This window comes from Patiria miniata, unplaced genomic scaffold (genome assembly GCF_015706575.1).
Source record: "Patiria miniata isolate m_02_andy unplaced genomic scaffold, ASM1570657v1 HiC_scaffold_9, whole genome shotgun sequence".
NCBI lineage: Eukaryota > Metazoa > Echinodermata > Asteroidea > Valvatida > Asterinidae > Patiria > Patiria miniata.
In genome coordinates, this window is record NW_024037076.1 from 14,933,796 (window position 1) to 14,953,584 (window position 19,789).

The window sequence follows — 19,789 nt, forward strand, 5'->3', positions numbered from 1 at the left end:
AGGCAGGCAATGCGTACACCGCCATCTTTTCCTCCACAAAATTTGGTTCAAGTGGTCAGAAATAGCCTCTTTTTTTCGGGGTCATTAAGCGGGCCCCGAACCCCACGCCGTATTTTGTTGGACCCACTTTTGGGGGACCAAGCGAATTATTTTGGCCACTAAAAAACAAATGTGTTCTTGATCCGCCCTTGCAAAAATGACCCAAACTTTGTCAAAATATTTGGCCAAGGAATCTCATCAAGTGCAGAGAATACGTTGCCCATGAACTGATAGAAACCCATCAAGATTTTACCCCGAGTAAAGATTCCATCGACGACTGACCGTCCATTCTTCCGGCTTCACCGCAAATCCCAGGCGAGGACGAGCAGCAACCAGCACGACCAATGTCAGAATAACTTCTAGTAAAAACTTCCACCATTTTTGACACTCAGGGCAATTGTCCGACCATGCATAGTACACCTGTGACCTTGCTGCATCGAGAACAAAACCAGCCCTCATAACCAACGTCACAAGTTACATTGATGCCAGTAATCCCGCCTAATGCTGCGTGCTTTCATCATACTGGCATTTGAGTTTTATAGTTGGGTCCAAAACATACGTTCCGTAACCATTCTGTGGCTTGGATGGTTTGACGATTGATTTGATTTCTATGGACCATTTATAAAGAAATTTGGCCCCCAGGTCCTTCCCAAGAATCCCGGCATTTTTGGATAGAGGGCCAAATCCAAGATGGCCGCTGGCGCCATCTTGAAAATTAACTTTTGAACCAGAGCACATAGAATCATGTATGAAGACCCATTTTCAGGTATGTCGACCATGAGGATCCCCAAATCCGACATCAGTTTGACGCTTTGACATCATTTTGACCCAAGATGGCCACTATTCAAAAGAGCAAAAACATAACTTTTGAATGGGCGCACCTAGGATCATGAATGAACACATAATTTTGGCAAATCATTGCGCTGATGCAATTTAAGATGGTTCTGGACCCATCCAGCCAGGCGCGGTTCTGGAACCAATATTTTTTTTTTTGGGGGGGGGTAGCACGGTGGATCCAGAATTTTTTCAGGGAGGCGTGCTGAAATGTTGACCGGTTATTTTTTTTCTTAGGCCTCCGAAAATCAATAGGTGGGGGGGGGGGGGGGGGGGGAGGGGGGAGGGGGCTCATGCCATATTTTCAATGGGGAGCGCCAATAAAATCCTAAAATCGTTTACACTATATTAACTAATGCACCCTTGTCACGGCTATTTCTTCTTTAGGGGGAGACTGTTGGCATGTACATCACAATCCTTTTTGCTAATGCAATTTTTTTTTTTTACGGAATTTATTTTTTTTGGGGGGGGGGGCTAGACAAAATTTTTTGGGGGCTACAGCCCCCCCCCCTAGAACCGCGCCTGCATCCAGCATAAGGAATGAGGTCCTAATGGGATCGAGGGACATATCGGCTGGATTTTGTATAAACTTGTTTAGCACAATGACGGTCTGATTTGTTTTAACAAAGCACAACTTTCTTTTTAGGTTGTGTCCCCAGTGACTACGGCAATCATCATAATCGTCATCAGTATCATCGCTACAATATGTTGGCACCAAATTATTTTCTTTTTATATATTTTATATCACAAACTCTTCTGATACTTCTTGCTGTTAATGTTTCCTAGAATTGGTACCCGCACTGTAATGACGCTGTGGTTTCGGTGGTTTGTAAATGTGAATTGGGAACATGCATGTACCTTATGACAATGTCCATCGTTCCATGTGTCCTCCAGTGTGGTAGGCTTTGCGACAAGGCCACCGATTCCATGACCTCAAATGAGAGGTTGGAAAATCCCAAGAAAGAGGCCCTGTAATTGAGCAGTCTGGACAAGTTTGGAGATGTCCACGCAACCAACAATTAGAATGAAAGCCCTGTCCGACAATATGTGCCCATGATGCATGTAGGTTGACCTTATGAAATACCAAGAAACTTGAACAGGCCCAAAAAGACGAGAAAAACAAGGGGTTGATGATGAAGGCCAATCTCAGTCTTCGTCTATGTCTGTTGTATATTCTGTTCCCCAGCTGCAACTCCAGTTGCCAAGTGGCTATAATCGAGTCTAGGAGCGATACATCATAAAACAACTTTCACTCAGGAGGTAACACACTACAGTATACAGTGTTTCTTCGTCGGTGAAGGGCAAAACCTAATTGATTTACATCACCCCAACGCAAAAATTCAATCTCATGAATAGTTAATGCGGTACCCGCTGCCATGTACACCAGATTCGAACCAGCCCAATTCGAGTCCAACCGTTAGCTCGGTGGTCGAGTGGTAAGACGTCTGCACTAGAAAGCAGGAGGTCGTGGGTTCGAGTCCCACCGAGTGATTTTTTCCCCCAACTTTCACTCGGGAGGTAACACACCGAGTATACAGTGTTTCTACGTCGGTGAAGAGCAAAACCTAATTTGATTTACATCACCCCGACGCCAAAATTCCATCTTATGAATAGTTAATGCGGTACCCGCTGCTATGTACATCAGTTTCGAACCACCCGACCGATCCCGTTAGCTCAGTGGTCGAGTGGTAAGACATCTGCACTAGAAAGCAGGAGGTCGTGGGTTCGAGTCTCACCTGAGTGATTTTTTCCAACTTTCATTCGGGAGGTAACACACTAGGTAAACAGTGTTTCTACGTCGGTGAAGGGCAAAATCTAATTTGATATAAAACAAAATGTTAATGGTGCTGTAAGACGGATTCATCAAAACACCCTGAATCAAAGCCAATCCTGATTTCGCATGGCCAGCCTTCAAGAGACAGTAGAGTGACCATGTAAGATCAGATCCTGCGAGACAGAATCAACTGTCTGATCGATCCTGCAGCTGATCAGCCCTACGCGCTTAAGATCAGTTATCACCTCAGATGTCGTTTGACATAATGTGTAGCTATCAGAAAATAAGTGAAGATGACAAACTCCCACGCATGCTCAATGTAACTCTATAAGGTTCAGACCATCTTCTTTGGGTATATTAGAACAGTTTATCTTTGAGGAATATGAGCTATTAGGTCCCTGCATATCCTCCTCTGAGACTATATACAGCTCTATCCTTTCTCTGTTGCCTTCCCAACAACCGGGGTCAAGTCATCCTATATAAAAGATATCCTGACCTGGGAGTTTAAGGGCAAGATTGGCTTCCATTCTAACCCTTGGAGGAACCAGAGTGATCTAATCTATGACACGTCGGAGGGGGGGGGGGGTTCTTGCCGAAGCAGCACGTCCTCTATATGGGTGTCAGCATAGCAGTGAGCAACTGGTGCGCAATGTGGCTGAGTGGCTCAGAGATGTCATCAATTCAATCAAACTCGGAAGAGGAGGAGCTCTCGCTTCTCTTGGTGCAGCAGATATCTGCTTTGCGCGGGAAGAGAGGGTAGATCTATCCCCAAGCACACCCAGTCGTTTTTTGCTATGCTTCCGAGGATTGGCTTTGTGTTTTCCTTTGTCCCTGTAATATAACACTCTCCCATAGACTAAGCACACAAACCTGCGTTCGAGGACAATAGGCACCTTCCTTCGAGGATCAATGGCCCCTTTGTGCTCCTTTTGTTGTCTGTCCTCAGGCGTAATGCCATGCAGGAACACTCTCTCTCACCTCTCTCATTACACAGTACGTCATAAAGCCGACCACCACTTCCGCCAGCAATGCCACCTTCATCCTTCTCGGGATGACTTACAGCAAGGAACTTATTGACTCTTAGTACAAGCTGGGCTTGGGGATCAGCTACCCAAGCGTACTTCTCTTGCGTGACGTCAGGACTATGCATGACCTGGAGCTGGCTCGGCCTGTCCTGATGAAGTTGCTGATGGAGAACCAAGCTTCAGCGTCATTGACACTGATGACTTTCTCAACGACAACTTGACAGAAGGGGGCAACGCACAGCTGTAACTGGATGTTTCTGGCTGTTTCTGCTGTTTGCACAGAAGAAAACGACAAACATCCAGAATGACCTTACACGCATCAACGACGCAAAGACTGTCTCACGGATACTGACTGATAAGGCGGCTGAGATGAAAGCAGTTACGTCGTAAAGGATCATACATCGCTGTGAGCCGCCCATCCATCCACGCGGTTGGCGGCGATGGTGTAAGACAGCATACCTTCGACGTGATTCGCAACTGACTTGTTGGGCAGTCAGTGTAACTATATGTAAATAAGCCTCGCGCTTCACTTGCATATTCAAGCCAGTATGACACCGCTTTATGAAGGAATAGTTTGATCGGCTGCATTATGGCGGTTGCCATACACTGATGACTGGTTCTCCATCAGCAACCTCCTTAGGACAGTCCGAACACCGCTCCAGGTCATGCGTGGTCTTAACGTCACGCAGGAGATGCGCGCTTGGGTAGTTGATCCCCATGCCCAGCTTGTGGTAATATAAAGAGTCAATAAGCTCCTTGCCGTTAGTCATCCCAAGAAGAGTGAAGGTGGCATTTCTGCCGTGGATGTGGTCGGTCGCTTTATGACGTACTGTGTGATGAGAGAGGTGAAAGAGAGTGTGCTTGAGGACAGATCTATACCCTCTTCCAACGCAAAGCAGAATGCAAGCAGAGCTCCTCCTCCCCCTCTAGCTCCTTGACCCTCAGTGACCACGGGTCGAGTTTGCTTAAGTTGATGTCATCCCTAAGCCAATCAGCCACATTGGCACCAGTTGCACATTTATCCCAAAGAGCAGTTTTGTGGACGTACATCTCAAAACCTGTTCAGACCACTCCATTACAGGGGATTTTCCCACATCTCAATTGAGGTAATGGGTTCAGTGGCCTTGTCGCAAAGCCTACCACACTGGAAGACACACGGAACGGTGGACATCGTCGTAATAAGCTATCGAAACGGGAACTAATTGGGCTCTTGTCCTCCAAATCCGGCCAAACGCAAGAAAAGGGGACAAACACACAGGATTTCCAACTTCTGAAGAAACTCTTATTTATTCATCACAACAACTCTGTGGTCAACCTGCCACAGCAGCCACACTGCTACCAGTACCACGACTGCTGATTCCCAGCATAGAAATACACTAGGTCTGAACAAATGTATAAATTGTTAACATCTTGCCAAACCTTTCCCGCGTCCCCCAACAAAAGAAACCCACTTAAGCAACCTATTTATAGAGCGTAAATCCGGAGTGTGCTCTAGCCAGACCCAAAAGCAGGTCGGGTTCCGCCGGAGTCTTAGCGCAAGAAAGCAATGACGACAAAAGTGCTGCATAGACTGTCCGTTACACTGCCCCCTCCCCTCCGAAGAATTTGGCTTTTCTCTTGAATGGGGGCACAAACAACAAATTTTACATGAAATGATATTCACAATTTTCCCCCCAAAAATTCCCCCATTTATGTAGAGAACAAAACACTCTACTTTATTTTAACAGGGTTTACATGATTAACACACTTTTAGAGAAAAAACAACTTTTTTTCAAAGTGATGTTTACAAGATTCAAAAAGTTATCAAAAAGAAGTTACTTTTCTGTAACAAGAATCACAAGAGTTCACTGTTTATGATTTACTTATTTCTTTTCCGGGATATCCTCAGGAATGATGGTTAATGATGATTTAGGCCCCACTCTGGTTGCTAAATCAAACAAAAACGCAACAATCGGCGAGGACTATCCGCAACTCGTCGGTTCCAGATGCTGGGCCCTCATGTGCCGGTCAAGCAGTCCGACCGTCCGTAGAGCTTCGGGCATTCCCGGCACTGGTAACTCCGTTCTTCATGCGCCGCTTTTTCATGCCTGCTCCGAGTAAACGAGGAGACATACTGCTGACCGCAGACTCTGCATGTGTTCGTCGCCTTGCCCTCCACCGGCTGACTGTCTTTCCTCCCGCCAACGGTCACTTGTCGCAAACATCATGGCGTCTTCTGGCGGCCCTGCCACGGCGGTTGCGGGTGCCTTGTGTCGCGTGGTGTCCAACGACGGCAGTGGAGCTGCCAACTTCGGCGGCGGGACTACCCGTTCCAACCCGACTGTCTGTCCTTGACTGGCGTACTGGACCCCAGCGCTGGTTCTGCAGTAACCGCCGGTTGAGTTACCCTCGGCAATGGGGAATCTACCGAACCCAGTGGTTTGGTTGTAGGCACCGACAGTGGGGATTCCCGTACCGTTGGTTCGGCAGTCTGTTGTAGCGGAACTCTGTGCTTACCGACAACAAAGCACTCTTCGTCCCACATCAGCTGGCATTTATGGTGTCGCAAAAAGTCCAGTCCCAGAATGGCACCTACGCTTATTTCTGCGACCCAAATGCTGTGTAGCATCTCGCTTTCCCCAGTCTTAATCGGCATCTTAGCACGTCCAGCAATGCGCAGCTCACTCCCGCCCACTTGGCGGAACCTGCAATCCGCGAGCACGGGTCTTAACTTCGTGTCTGTCCTGTCATACAGCCGAGTGGAAACAAAAGTCTCTGTGCCTCCAGTATCAATCAAGAAACTAACTGCCGTGTCCATTATTTCCCCTCGGATGTAAAGTCTCAACTCTTGAGAAGAAGCGGGTCGTTTCCTCAAGCCAGACTTCGGTGGGACTGCCTGCTCCTGCAGCGAGGCTGCCTGCGCTGGCAGCGGGACTGCCTGCGCCGGCGGCGAGTCTCGGCGTCTCTGGCACAACATGCCGAGGCTGATGTCCGGTCGTTGACCTGGTCGTATTTCTGCGTAAACTGTCAAGCAGGGATCGCTGCAGGGCCGATCGATTTCCCTGGAAATTTTGCCGATGGCTTCAGTGATACTCCGTGCCGACTCCGTGTAGCTTGCCATTTATCTTCCCCGAAAATCCTGTAGAAAATCCCACCCTGCCACCAATTGTAACGGGAACTTATTGGGCTCTTGTCCTCCAAATCCGGCCAAACGCAAGAAAAGGGGTTGTACACACAGGATTTCCAACTTCTGAAGAAACTCTCATTTATTCAGCACAACAACTTTGTGGTCAACCTGCCACACTGCTACCAGTACCACGACTGCTAATTCACAGCATGTATTATCTAGATGGAAAACTTATTGGAAAATACTTCGCTACCTAAGATGCAGAATTTACATGGACTTGCATTTCTAGAACTTGTTTACTCCATGCTAGCGCACGTGAACACGTTGTCCTCGTCAGATAGCAGGTGATAATGATAGAATCACAAGATGGTCGATACGCGATTATGACTTATGTCGATTTTTGTTCCCGATCCAGCTTTAACCTCATGTATTCCAAAATAAAAGAAAAAGGCCTATGCGTGACCCGCTTGAGCTTATAATATTGACGCAAATTTGCATTGAAAAGCAGGAAATATAATTGGATCGAAAAACTTCGGCAAACACATATCATTCTTATTTCATTTAAAAACCGTATAAAACACGGAAATGCGAACGCAGAAAACTTATTAATTGGTATTGTAAAGATACCCACAATGCCCCATTGGCTGCAATAATTGAAATGCAGAGTGTTGTAGTCGAGTACTTTTTTTCCGAGTACTGCTGAGTACTTCGGTTGCTGAGTACTTCGGTTGCCGAGTACTTCGGTTGCCGAGTACGAATACGAGTACCTCCGAGTACAAGAACAGGTCTCCGAGAACGAGTACTTGTACTTCCGAGTACGAGTACGAGTACTTGTACTTCTGAGTACGAGTACAAGTACTCGCATTTCCGAAAACGGCAATGGTTCATTGTGCGTAATTGGCCAAGGCCTAGTCAGACCATTATACAGACCCACTCACGGGTTGCTGTTAAGAATGTGTTTGCCCGGACGTGCAGATGAGGAAAATCAGGAATTTTCGATTTCTCCACAAGCCAATCAACCATTTCAATCTGAAAATATCGATAAAATCGATAAAATAAGGCCATAAAGTAAAGCTGTATACCATTTTCCCCTGAGTACTGCCATTCGAGTACGAGTACTTTAATGATCGAGGACAATTTCGACATGTCGAGTACTTTGCTGCCCGAGTATGAGTACGAGTACTCCAAAAAAAGTACTCGAGTAGTACTCGAGTACGAGTACGAGTACTGCAACACTGGAAATGCAAACCAAGAACTTCTTAAACTTCTGTAATTGAACGAATCGTGAATGACTCTAGAACACGAGGCACGGACTACAAGTGTCATCAAAAGCACCGTATATTTTATTGATAGTGTAGTGACATTCAAGGTTCCAAAGTGCACACCGAGTTAGCAAACCATGCACATGTAGTTTCCAATATAACTCTAAGAATGCCAACATCAAAAAAATCTTGCCGCTATATTTAGGCATTTTGGCAAGAAAAAATAACCCTGTACCTCACTACTTTACTATCTATGCGTATATAGTTGGCTTTCAAAATATTTGTAGAGATATGAAAAACACTATGGTTAAAGCATTAGGTCCGTATACATTTAATCCAATAGTTTTAAAACGTATGTAAATATGACTTACATAACCAGCCATTATCAAGAAGGCCTTCCTCATGGAAAGTGAAAACGTGAGTGATCAAAACTTACACTATGGTTTTAGGAGAGCAAAGGAATATGAAGTTCTTAATTTCTTTGGCCATTATGCAATCACAACTGAAAAGCTAAAAGACAATAAGCGTATAAGTACAACTAAAAAATACATATGCACATGCAACTTTCCCGAGGCGAGCTAGAGGTCATTATAACATTGATGAGATTTCTCAAACAAACATAAACAAATTTCCGAAATATGAGCACGTCAACATGTCTTTCATTTCATCAAATCAAACTTGTTCCTCACAAAGAAATACTTGCAAAGTTTAAACAGGTTTCACGGTAATTTATGGGGCCTTAAGCCTATGCACGTTAGATCAAATAGGCCCATTCCTTATGTACATGTAGTTAACAACATTACGTCAAGGAAGGATGTGGTATCATTATCATATTGACATCAATGAATGAATTGCAATACCTTGTTTTAAAGCTGAAACTTTTGTTATATATTACAGAGCAGGTATTTAAAAAAAAAAGTACTTCAACTGGCAAAATGTCTTTACACATACAACTTTAAAATACAATCACGTTATTATTAATTCATGTCTTGATTCAATATTCAAGGCGTGAATAACCATGTCAAAACCTAGGACATTCCATTCAACTCAAACAGTTTTCCAGCTGAAGCGTTTGCTTTTGAAACAAACAGTACATGGGCTTGTCTGAAATTTTCAATGCTCACGTCTTTTAAAAGATAACTGACAGAACGACCCAATCTTGCTGCCTTTCCCGCATCCGAAACATCCCAACAAAATAAAAAAGTATATAAAGTCCATCAAGATGTACAATGGTTATTATATGGTATGATATGAGATATACTGTAGGTAGATTGACAGAAGCTATTACATGATTATTAAGGCAAACAAAGCAAAGTCAGGTAATACAATTGTCAACAGTCAGCAACCGTTTTGCCTAAGTTGAGCATCCCCTCTCTTGGAAGTCATCTTTGAATGCTTTGAGATTGTCGAAAATCCTCTTCCATTTCTTGACAGATCTGACTTTGGAAGCAGAGGGCCACTCGTAGAAGGACATCCTGTCATCAACTACGTACTTGTAGCTGCAATAATAAAATAAGATGTCCTTAACGTTTTGTTTCAAATATTCTTCTAAGGACCTTATGGAAATTTTATAATTTGATCTGTTCTAAAGTGCTGGAACCACTGCAAATTATCAAGGAAAATGTATTTCGAACAAGACTGATCCATTAAAGCCTTTTCTATTTTTAAGTCCATTTGGTGAGTGACAGCAAGTCATTTGGCAAACTTTATAGCACATGGCTACAAAAAGCTATAATTTATGTTCAAAATTTCTAGCGAGAACAGCTAATCTAGACAATGAAGGCCTGAAGTGACATTAACCCATGAGCTGTCATAAAAAATAATATCAACATAGTTCAGAATTTGACAAACAAAATAAAAGTAAGATTTGAAACTTTGTATGGTGGTGGCATGAACTAGTGAAGGTTTGTGGTAACACCATGTAGAGATCTCTTTTGGGGAGATGTGTGGTTCTGAAAAGAACCGGTTGGTTGTTAATTAAGTTTTCAGAACCACACATCTTCCTAAAAGAGATTGCTACAAATCCTTTTTTAGGGAAGATGAGTGGTTCTGAAAAGAACTGGTTGGTTGTAAAGTTTTACTACCAACCGGTTCTTCTTAGAACCACAAAAGAGATTTCTACATGGTGTTACCGCAAACCTTCACTAAAACAAAACAAGTCCAAACACGTTCAAAATCTTCAAAAGTTTATTTTTTTTGCTAATATTATCCAGCTTCATTAAAAAACATACACACATCCACGGGGTAACTATGATTGATATTGTTTAAGTCAATGGGAGGATGAAATCAATGAATGTTTCCTTTACATGTGTGTTATGGCTACTGACAATGAAACTTCTCAATTTCAGGTTCAAAGCTCGGGGGGGGGGGGGGGGGAGGCCAAACAAAAATTTGACATAGGTGAACTTTTTAGCTAATCCTATTAACCATAAAATATAACATTATTTTTTTCAATTTCTTGGCCCGACTCATAGTTCACATCCATGCCTTGTATGCACATTTAGATTTATTAACATATGTGGCACAGATTATACATTACAAGAAACCTTCACTTTTTTTACTTGAAAGAACCATTTTTATGAACAAAAGGCCTACTGCTCACAGTAGGTAGCTACAGGCCTGACAATATAATCTTATAATACACCAACTCACCTTGGGAGTCCATTGTCATCCGTGATTGGTAGCCCACCAGAACCAATCACAAGGTAGCGTTTCTTCTTGATGTCAGGTTTGCCGCAGTTCATGCTTTTCCAGAAGGTTCGAGTATCACCATCGCTGACACGATCAAGTCCTATCAGCCAGGAAATGTAAACACACAGACAAGTAGGTAAATAAGAAGCAACTACATGTATCGTATTTGGCTGGTGGGTTTTGAAGTGTATGCATGCAATTAAGGAGTCTGTAGTGTAGGGGAAGTCCTTGGTATGTTTTTTGCAGAATTATTCCCTTTGTTTGCATATTCATACGTGTTTCTGTTTTGCTCTTATTTTAGACAAGAGCAATATACCAGATCATGGTGCACTATTTTTCACTGTATCATAAACTATACAAACAAAAGCCGAAGCCAGTTTGCAGAATTACATGGATTTGCGGTAAATACATACACGGACAACATGGTTCACAGTTTTTTATAGGGAAACATGAACATCCCAATGCATGGTGTATAGTTTAGGTGAACAACTTGACAAAAATTAAATGAGTTGCATTTCCAGACACAGTAGACTGCATACAGCACCTTCAACACAAGAAGATCAGTAGGTTGTTGCATAAAAATACATTGGCTATAACTCAAGTCTACTCTGTTACCTTGTTTGATTGGCTTAAGGATGGCCATTGTGATGGACTGGAAACCAGCTTTCCGCTTGAAACCGGTCACTTGGACTTCATAGGCTGCAAAATATGCAACAACAAATTCAAAGTGAAATATATCTCCAGATTGGGTAGTTCATTAGGTGGCATATCAACCCCATCCACATAATATGCTCATGTTCCAATACAGAGAGTGCTTTCTGGCTAGTTTATGTACACATATCTGACTGGTCATACCATCGACTTATGTGAACTCCTACTAGAATGTCCAAGATCAAGTTACCAACAATTAAGGTTTACAGTTTTCACTTTATTCTGGTCATTAATTTAGAATATTTCAAAACACTGTAAATTATAATGCTTTTTTTCATGGAACTTGTTTATTGTTCTCTGCCCTTGACTAAATAAGCCTTGGAAAGAAAAATGCTATCACACAAACAGTAGCTCCTATAAAATGTGCCTGGAAGTCTCATATTCCAATTCATTGGATCATCCCCATCTGCAAAATCTTTTTAGGTGTTGAATGGTTAATGTCTTTACGAACTGCAAATAATTTTTTTCTTCTTAAGTAAGGTGTCTAGGGTATGACTCTTTAGAAATGAATAATAATTATAATAATAATAATAATAATAACGGAGTCTTATATAGCGCACGTATCTACCAACAATTAGGTACTCAAGGCGCTGGAAATTATGTCAATTATTAAAGAAAGGTAAATAAAGTTTATGAGAAATATGAGACCCATTATGTAGCACCTTATAATGGTTACAAGGTGCTGCGGCGCACATTACAGCCACTGCCAGAAACACCGGGGCAAACCCCTTCTCTTAGCGATAAGTGTTACTGGGTTCTTTAATGTGCATTACACAACACACGGGACCTACGGCTTTACGTCCCATCCGAAGGACGAAGCAATAATGGTAAAGTGCCTTGCTCAAGAGCACTCGCACGGTCAGGATTCGAACCCATGCACCACGGTACACGAGTCGAACACCATAACCATTGGACCACAGCGCCCCACTATATCAGGAACACGTTTATTTAATTTTATAAATGGCTGTAGATGCAAGTAACTCACGTACCAAAATGTGCAGAAGAGGCACATGCCTTTTCCTTCATCCTGCTCACATCAAAGTCAACTTGTTTGGTAGATGGGTGGTCTGCACATCTGCCTGTTTAGAGAGATCATCATGAACACAAATCACTCAGTGTCTATAATTGGCTGTTTCAATTGTGTTGATACTTGGTATGCACATAGACAGGGACATGGTATAGAAAAAAATTGATGTGACATTGTGATGATGTCATTGGGTGTCTTGTTACATTACATTAATGGTGCATTACATGAAGCTTTATATATATTTAAGCACAGGCCAAATGGGTTGAAACTTTGTATGAACCTAGACAGGGATGTGTTTATATAAATGAAAATTGATGTTATATCATGATGATATCATCAGGTGTCAAGCAACATTACATTAAAGGTGCATTTAGGAAGCCCTATATCAACTGTTCTACACGTTCAATTGGGTTGATATTTAGTCTGCACATAGACAGGGACATGTTATAGATAAAAATTGATGTGACATCATGATGATGTCAGCAGGTGTCATGTTGCATGTTTATCATTTTAAATGTGCATTTTATGAAGCCCTATATCTAATTAACAGGAAGGCCAATTGTGCTGACACTTTCTATGCACATAGACGGGGATGTGTTATAGACATCGAAAAAAAAGGGGAAAGTCCAGACTCATTGGAGGCATCACTATATTTTTGAACCTGATCGTCTTATGATAACGCCATTTATATAGGCCTAGACCTTTTGGGAATGTTGTTAGCTACATTTTGCAACCAAAGACTAAATTATAAGATGGAAATTTTTTTCACGTTGGTGAAGGGCAAAACCTAATTTGAACAAAGACTACATGTATAAATCATCAAACACTGACAACGGTTTATGAAAAATGATGCAGTTTGAAAGTTTGCAAATTTAAAGAGTACGCAAGTGGAAATTGCTGCGTGACAATATTAGACTGCCCAAAATGAACGGCAGGGAATATCGATCACACAGTGCTTGTACGCATGGGGCACCCAAAAATGAATAATCTGTGTTTTGTTCCAGCACTGTGCAGTCAATAGGGGCCAACTACGGACGCGTGCGTTTTTAGCAATTTCTCCTCGCGTAATCTTTAAAATGAAATCTTTTCAAACAGCATAATTTTTCACAAACCATTGTCAATCTTGGACTATTTACAGTCTTTGGTAGCAATGGGGTATCAAAATGTAGCAAACAAAATTCCAAAAAGGTCTATATAAATGACTTCATCATAAGACGATCAGATTCAAAATTACAACCCCTCCAATGAGTGTGGACTTTTGTTGTTGTGGTGTTTAGATGGAAATTGACATTGCGTATCATGGTGACGTCATTGGGCGTACTGTTACATCATTTTAAAGGTGAATTATATGAAGCCTTATATCGATTTAACCACAAGGCCAATTCTACTGAATTTTGCCCACGAATATCCATGACAAAATACCCAATTAAATCTCAATGCTAAAAAAACACACCATAGGCCTAGGCCCCCTAAATAATTTGTAAAGAGTGTCCTTTTTTTATAAGAAGTGCCCTTATTTTCTGAACAAGTGCCCGTTTTAAAAAAGAAGTGGTGCCCTTTTTTGTGTTCCGGTCGTGTTGGGTGCCTTTTTTTTTAATTCACGCATGTATCGCCCTGAAAAGCACCATATATTGTCCATTCGTGTGCATAATCATCGGATTTCAACCGCGCCCCCACAGATAGTTGGTACCAGGCTGGTACCAACTATCTGTGGGGGCGTGGTTAAAAAAACAAAAAAACAAAAAAAAACACAATTCAGGAAAGTTTATTTGAAGACTCGTACAGAATTCCAGAGATTATAGAAATCCTGTTTCAGTTTTAGTTTTGTATTTCAATTAAAGTAGACAATGTTTTCAATGTATGTAAGTACACCGTACGGGGATCTCCAGTTTACAATCACTGCTTTCTGGAGACCTCCTCCACTTATTGTTCAATGATAGTTTCATAATTACATGTACAGTAATTTCCTATGAAGTGAATTAGTGGAAATAAAAGAACCATGGGCAAAGATGTAGGACGAGAAAAAATCTTGTGAACCATATAGATTTGTTAACTGTATTTTGTCAAATGTTACAGATGTCAATCTAGTTACCTGCAGCACATGTGCATGTGTCTCCTTCGCAGATTGTACTCAACATATCAGAGCCCAACTGAGGATGGATAAACTTCACGCATTCCACAGCTGTGCAAGAGAAAAGGTTAAGATTACTGAATTGATTAGAAATCATCACCTTATGTCAGTTTGAGCTGCTTAAAAGAGCTACTTCCTTTTAAATCACAATCCAAATATACGAAGGGATAATTCTTGTTTCATCGACATCACTAATAAACTAAAACAAAGGAAGAGTTGCAATGATTGGAGTTGGTAACACCACTTGAGTCCGACTGGAGCCACAATTTTTGGTAACTCAACTTACTTGACTTGCACAGGCAATTGACTCAACTCGACTTGAGTCACTGCAAGCATGACTTAATATGACACAAGTATTTTAGACAAAGACTCAACTCGACTCATTAGCACTTTAGATGATAGAAAAAAAAAATTATCTTGAATTGTACATAATGGCAAATATCGTCACCATCACCATGAAGTGACACTAACATTGAAAAATAAATTTTTGAGATTTCGATATTTTTTCCTAATTTTTGTTATTAATTACACATAATCTATCACTATAAGAAGTTACTATACACAGAGTTAATTAGTTTTGCCAAAATATTAATTAACATTAATTAACGTTTGCAACTTAATGGGTCAAAACCGAAAAATGCGTTTTCTGGAAGGGTACTATACCATTCTTCCGCATGTAAACTGCCTTCACACCATACGTCAAAAACCAGTTTTGCATTTTCACAAAGTAACACAAATGTCACGTGATATGCGCGACTCGCTTCTGGCATTTTCACGAAGTAGTGTTAAGCCCATAGCTAATACACATGGTTAGCGTCACTTCGTGAAAACTCAAACACAGTGAACTTATGGTTAATTAGTTTGATAACTTGTTAACAGTTATTTTGTTCAATAAAAATCATACATTAATGTGTCATTCAAGATCCCAGCTTTCAAACAGTGCGAAAAAATATGAATTTTGAGGCTAAAACGATATTCAGATAACCATTCCGAAACATTGTCAACTTAAATCGCTTGCTGTATGTCGAAACACAAATTTTTCACTTTGGGGAGGTTAAGGTCAATTCGTGATGACGGTGATGATATGAGCATGCCAGATTCCTCAAACTACAATTATTACTAAGGAAAAAGTCTCAGTTTGTAATATCAGATATTAGAAATAATTAGCACAAGTATTCTTCCCTTCCACTCAACTTGACTCACGCACTCTTTGTTACATAATATATGGCTCAACTCATGTGATTTTGATGGTGATCAAGTCATCAATGCCTATGACTCGTCTTGAAATCTAAATTTCAGGGATAACTGACAACACTGTTAATGCAATGAACGCCAAGGAAAAATTGGACTTACTAGGGTTATAGTAGTCATACACACGGACAGCCACTGGCTGGGCCTTTCCAACACTAAACACACGCTGAGCGTTGAAGTTGATAACAGTGTACTCCTCGGTGATCTGTAATAAAATAAGCTAATCTTATTTGAAGGAACCTTCCTAAATCTAATGAAATCCAAGACTATGAAGTGCCTAACCCAACCCTGTCGATTGTGACACAGTACAATAGGTGCAAAAGTCTGTATATGGAACCTGCAACAATCAAGAGTCAATTTTGATGAGACCCAATGTATAAGAGCTAGCTGCCCAATGCTTTTACCATGACTGCTGTATCCCGTTACAGCTGGAAAATCTGAGGCAGTTTGGGCTCAGTTTTTGATCTTGCTACATTAACAGGCAGTTGTCTCTTTGAAAGTATTCATTGCATATTGCTGCACTATGCATTGTTTACCCATGAAGGTAAGGACTATTTTGCCCAAGTTTTTGCTCCTACACAAAACCTGGACATGGCCCTTGTAGAGCAAATATAGACCAGTTGTACAGTTCTGAATTCAAAAGACAGCTTCAAAACACAAGGGTGAATTTGAATGGAATCAGGTAATTATAGTCAATTTAAAAGGAAACTTGAGAAATGTTTATAGCTGTTTGAATGTCATGTTTTCGTTCCATGTTCCCCTAGTAGTGTAGTGCTTAATATAGCATTCCTTTTGCATAATCATTCTTCTGCATAATGATGCTGCAGTTGTAAACGTCAAAAACTCACAACTGGGTCGCTTTTATCCAGGAGCCATAAAACAACTACAAATTCAGTACAGTTTGCAACCAAGTTATGATTGTCTGTGTCTCACATGCATACTCTCCATATTGGTTTCAGCTAGTGCTGCTAATTAGTTGTGCCAAGTGTAATTATTGACCTGAGAATCCTTTTCGTGATGATTAGGGGTTGCATCCTCTGTTGCACACAGTGTTGAAGGAATCAATATCTTCGGCTGACTGGCAAAAGATTACACTATAAGAGCAGTGGTTAAATCTGTAGGTGAGTCTTCAAAGTGGAGCACTTAACGTTTACCTTTGTGAGATAAAACACGACTGACCGATCCGTCACTTCATAGCGCTGGATAACCCCTCCACTTTGTTCCTTGACCTGCAAATGAAAGAATATGTTTTTAAACTTCGTTAAAAAAAATTGTGAGGAAAAAAGTCCTTTTAAAGATGTTTCTTTATAAAATGCTAGACAATTAAAAAAAGTTATCAAACCTAAAAAAGTAAGTTGGGCTGATAACAAAAGATGATTCTCTGATGTCTAAAATACCTACAATATTAATTTCAGACAAGCTCTATCACACCATATTAAAGGCAAAATTTTAAATACCATGTGCGCTTTGCCTCCTACTGAAGAAAATTTCCCCAAATGCACAGAATCAACTTCTCTAAATGTTCAAAATCTAAGAATAACATGCACTGTAACATCAACTTTTTAATTCTTTGTTTAAAAGAATTGAAAACATTGCTCTTACTTATGTAGTTATGCATTGTCCTTTTAGCCAAATGAGCCACTTACATCGTCTAGTTCTCTTTTCTTGGGTTTAAAGCCGGTGTACAATCCCACATCTACAATGGCCATCCCTGTTTCTTCTCCTCGCAAGTACCTGATAGATAGCGTAGTGCAGTTACAATTATTGATCAATACATGGGAATCAACACTTCAGTGAACATTGACTAAGTTAGATGTTTAAGAACAAAGATTTTTTCTTAATGATTGGTACAATTTCAAATTCATCAGATAGTTGTGTGCTGTTTGTATCATCTCACAATCATAACAAAGTCAGCCTGGTACACAAATTATACTATATAATGAATCCATGACAGGCATGCAAAATAAATATTTCTTTTTGTATGATATTCAGGAACAAATCTTCAATTAAAGAGAATTATATTAAATTACAACAAGGGATGATGGGGAAACAAGGTATAGTATTACAGTAGGGCACAATTCTATGGCTCGATTAACCATATAATTCCACGCTTACACAAGCATTCCGTGCTTAGAGCGATAGCAAAGAATCCTTAATTACAAGATGTACACGTGTGCACAAGCAAATAATTCCTTGCTAACATGTGTAATATGCTCATCATAAGTACAGAATTTTCTGCTACAGTTTCTCAGGGAGTTCTTATCTACTAATGAGTGACATTGCCCAGTAAAGTGGAACACCGCTATACCAAACATCGTCCTTGGCTCCCAGCTTTTGTGTACAAAACATATCCAACACTGTTCTTAAAAGAAAAAACTCTTTAAGAGTAAACAAAAATCGACCTGTTATATTACACACTGTTTGGGCAATTTTCAATTATTTCATTCCCAAACGTCAAAAGGCCCATGCTTAAATCAGACTTGAACTGAATGTCCGATAAAATATTGTAAGAATATTCAAATCAAAAGATATGAAAAGAGGGCGCTTTGTAGTGAACAGACGCTATATTAAATAGTGGCGGCTCGCTATAATGCAATTTTTTTGGGGGCAGATCCCACGATGTTCATTATAGCGGCGTTCCACTGTATTTTCCATTCATTGGTTGATGCAAAAATACCTGACTTTGATGTCATAATTGAAGTGGTACTCATTGCCTGAACCCCCTGCACGCCCCCTCACTGGTGACTCATTGGCATCACCAATGCTCCCATCGCTATCTTCAAGGCCACTTCCTCTTTCCATGGCATTGCGCTGTATCCTCCCCACCCTGGACCTGCTGTCTCCATCTCCTGGGATGTTACCCCCATCTCCGTTGGAGCCACCATCTCCTGACTTGCCCTCTTTACCGTTTATGGTAAGGTCAAAGTCACATTTCCTATAGTCTGGTTCTGGGATGTGGTAGTTGGATTCAAACTGTGGAAGAATCAACCATGAATTACAGGCAAAACCCAATCATAAAACTTTCGTGGGTGGATCCAGGGCGAACTGCAAATCACCCATTTAACGCTGAATTTTATATACACTACCTGCACCACACTCGCTGTTGGTAATGTGCACAGGTCCTCACTTTCTTAAACCAGTGCCCAATTTCATGAGTAAGTCACATACCCTGATGTTGTTGGGCAAAGAGTTAGACAAGACACTGACATTCTAATTTGATTATTAAAGGAAGTGAAAAAGATTGATATACTACTTACTTTCACTTGACCCATGCCAACTCCCTGTGAGTCGAAGGACACAATGAACTGCGATGTCGACTCTGGAATCTGAAAGTAAAAATAAATGTCATAGATGTCGCTATGTTTCTATGGCACAATGCACAATAGCATCATAAATAAAGTAATTACACTCTGCCAAAAACATAGAGGAAGTGTCTTCTTCCTTTCAAAAATATCAACCAAAGACCTTCTCCTGACATGAAAACAATTTTTTTTTATACAATAACTGATTGTTCACAATCTCGATAAATATTTCAGATAAAACTATGATTTTTTTTAACACATGCTGATTCGTGATCATTGACAACCGTTCTTCAGTGAACGTAATAATTGTAATTGTTATACCGTGTGCTTGGATGCTGTAATTCATTGATCTAGAACAGCCTGTCTGTAAAACTAATAGTTTACTTCACATACATGCTGCATTACATATAAATTACCTCATATACACTGCCTTGCATACAAATTACATCTGTATTGCACGCGTGCGTATGACCAGCCCGTGCACCTCCTGACTATAGAGCTGCAACCCCTCAGTCTTACACCCGGCAGGAAAACTTGCAGTTATCAAAGGTTACATTGCAGCGATTTCATGTATTTCTTGCATAGTAAGTAGGTTTTGAGATGACGTATGAAAAGCCGTAAGTCCTGAATTGCCTG

At 40.9% G+C, this 19,789-nt stretch overlaps 1 protein-coding gene across 2 annotated transcripts in view; it reads right to left on the reverse strand.

The window, feature by feature from the left end:
* Positions 1 to 8,092: 8,092 nt before the first annotated feature.
* Positions 8,093 to 19,789, reverse strand: part of LOC119720601 (complement C3-like) — a 55,191-nt gene continuing 43,494 nt past the window's right edge. For both annotated transcript variants that reach the window (XM_038190335.1, XM_038190334.1), the window contains 10 exons: positions 19,109 to 19,177; positions 18,529 to 18,824; positions 17,498 to 17,585; positions 17,006 to 17,080; positions 15,954 to 16,056; positions 14,562 to 14,651; positions 12,432 to 12,521; positions 11,347 to 11,430; positions 10,693 to 10,831; positions 8,093 to 9,539 (listed from right to left, as the gene is read on the reverse strand). In XM_038190335.1, the coding sequence (XP_038046263.1) occupies positions 9,395 to 9,539; positions 10,693 to 10,831; positions 11,347 to 11,430; positions 12,432 to 12,521; positions 14,562 to 14,651; positions 15,954 to 16,056; positions 17,006 to 17,080; positions 17,498 to 17,585; positions 18,529 to 18,824; positions 19,109 to 19,177 (1,179 nt within the window). In that variant the 3' untranslated portion in view covers positions 8,093 to 9,394. The remainder of the gene's footprint in view (positions 9,540 to 10,692; positions 10,832 to 11,346; positions 11,431 to 12,431; positions 12,522 to 14,561; positions 14,652 to 15,953; positions 16,057 to 17,005; positions 17,081 to 17,497; positions 17,586 to 18,528; positions 18,825 to 19,108; positions 19,178 to 19,789) is intronic.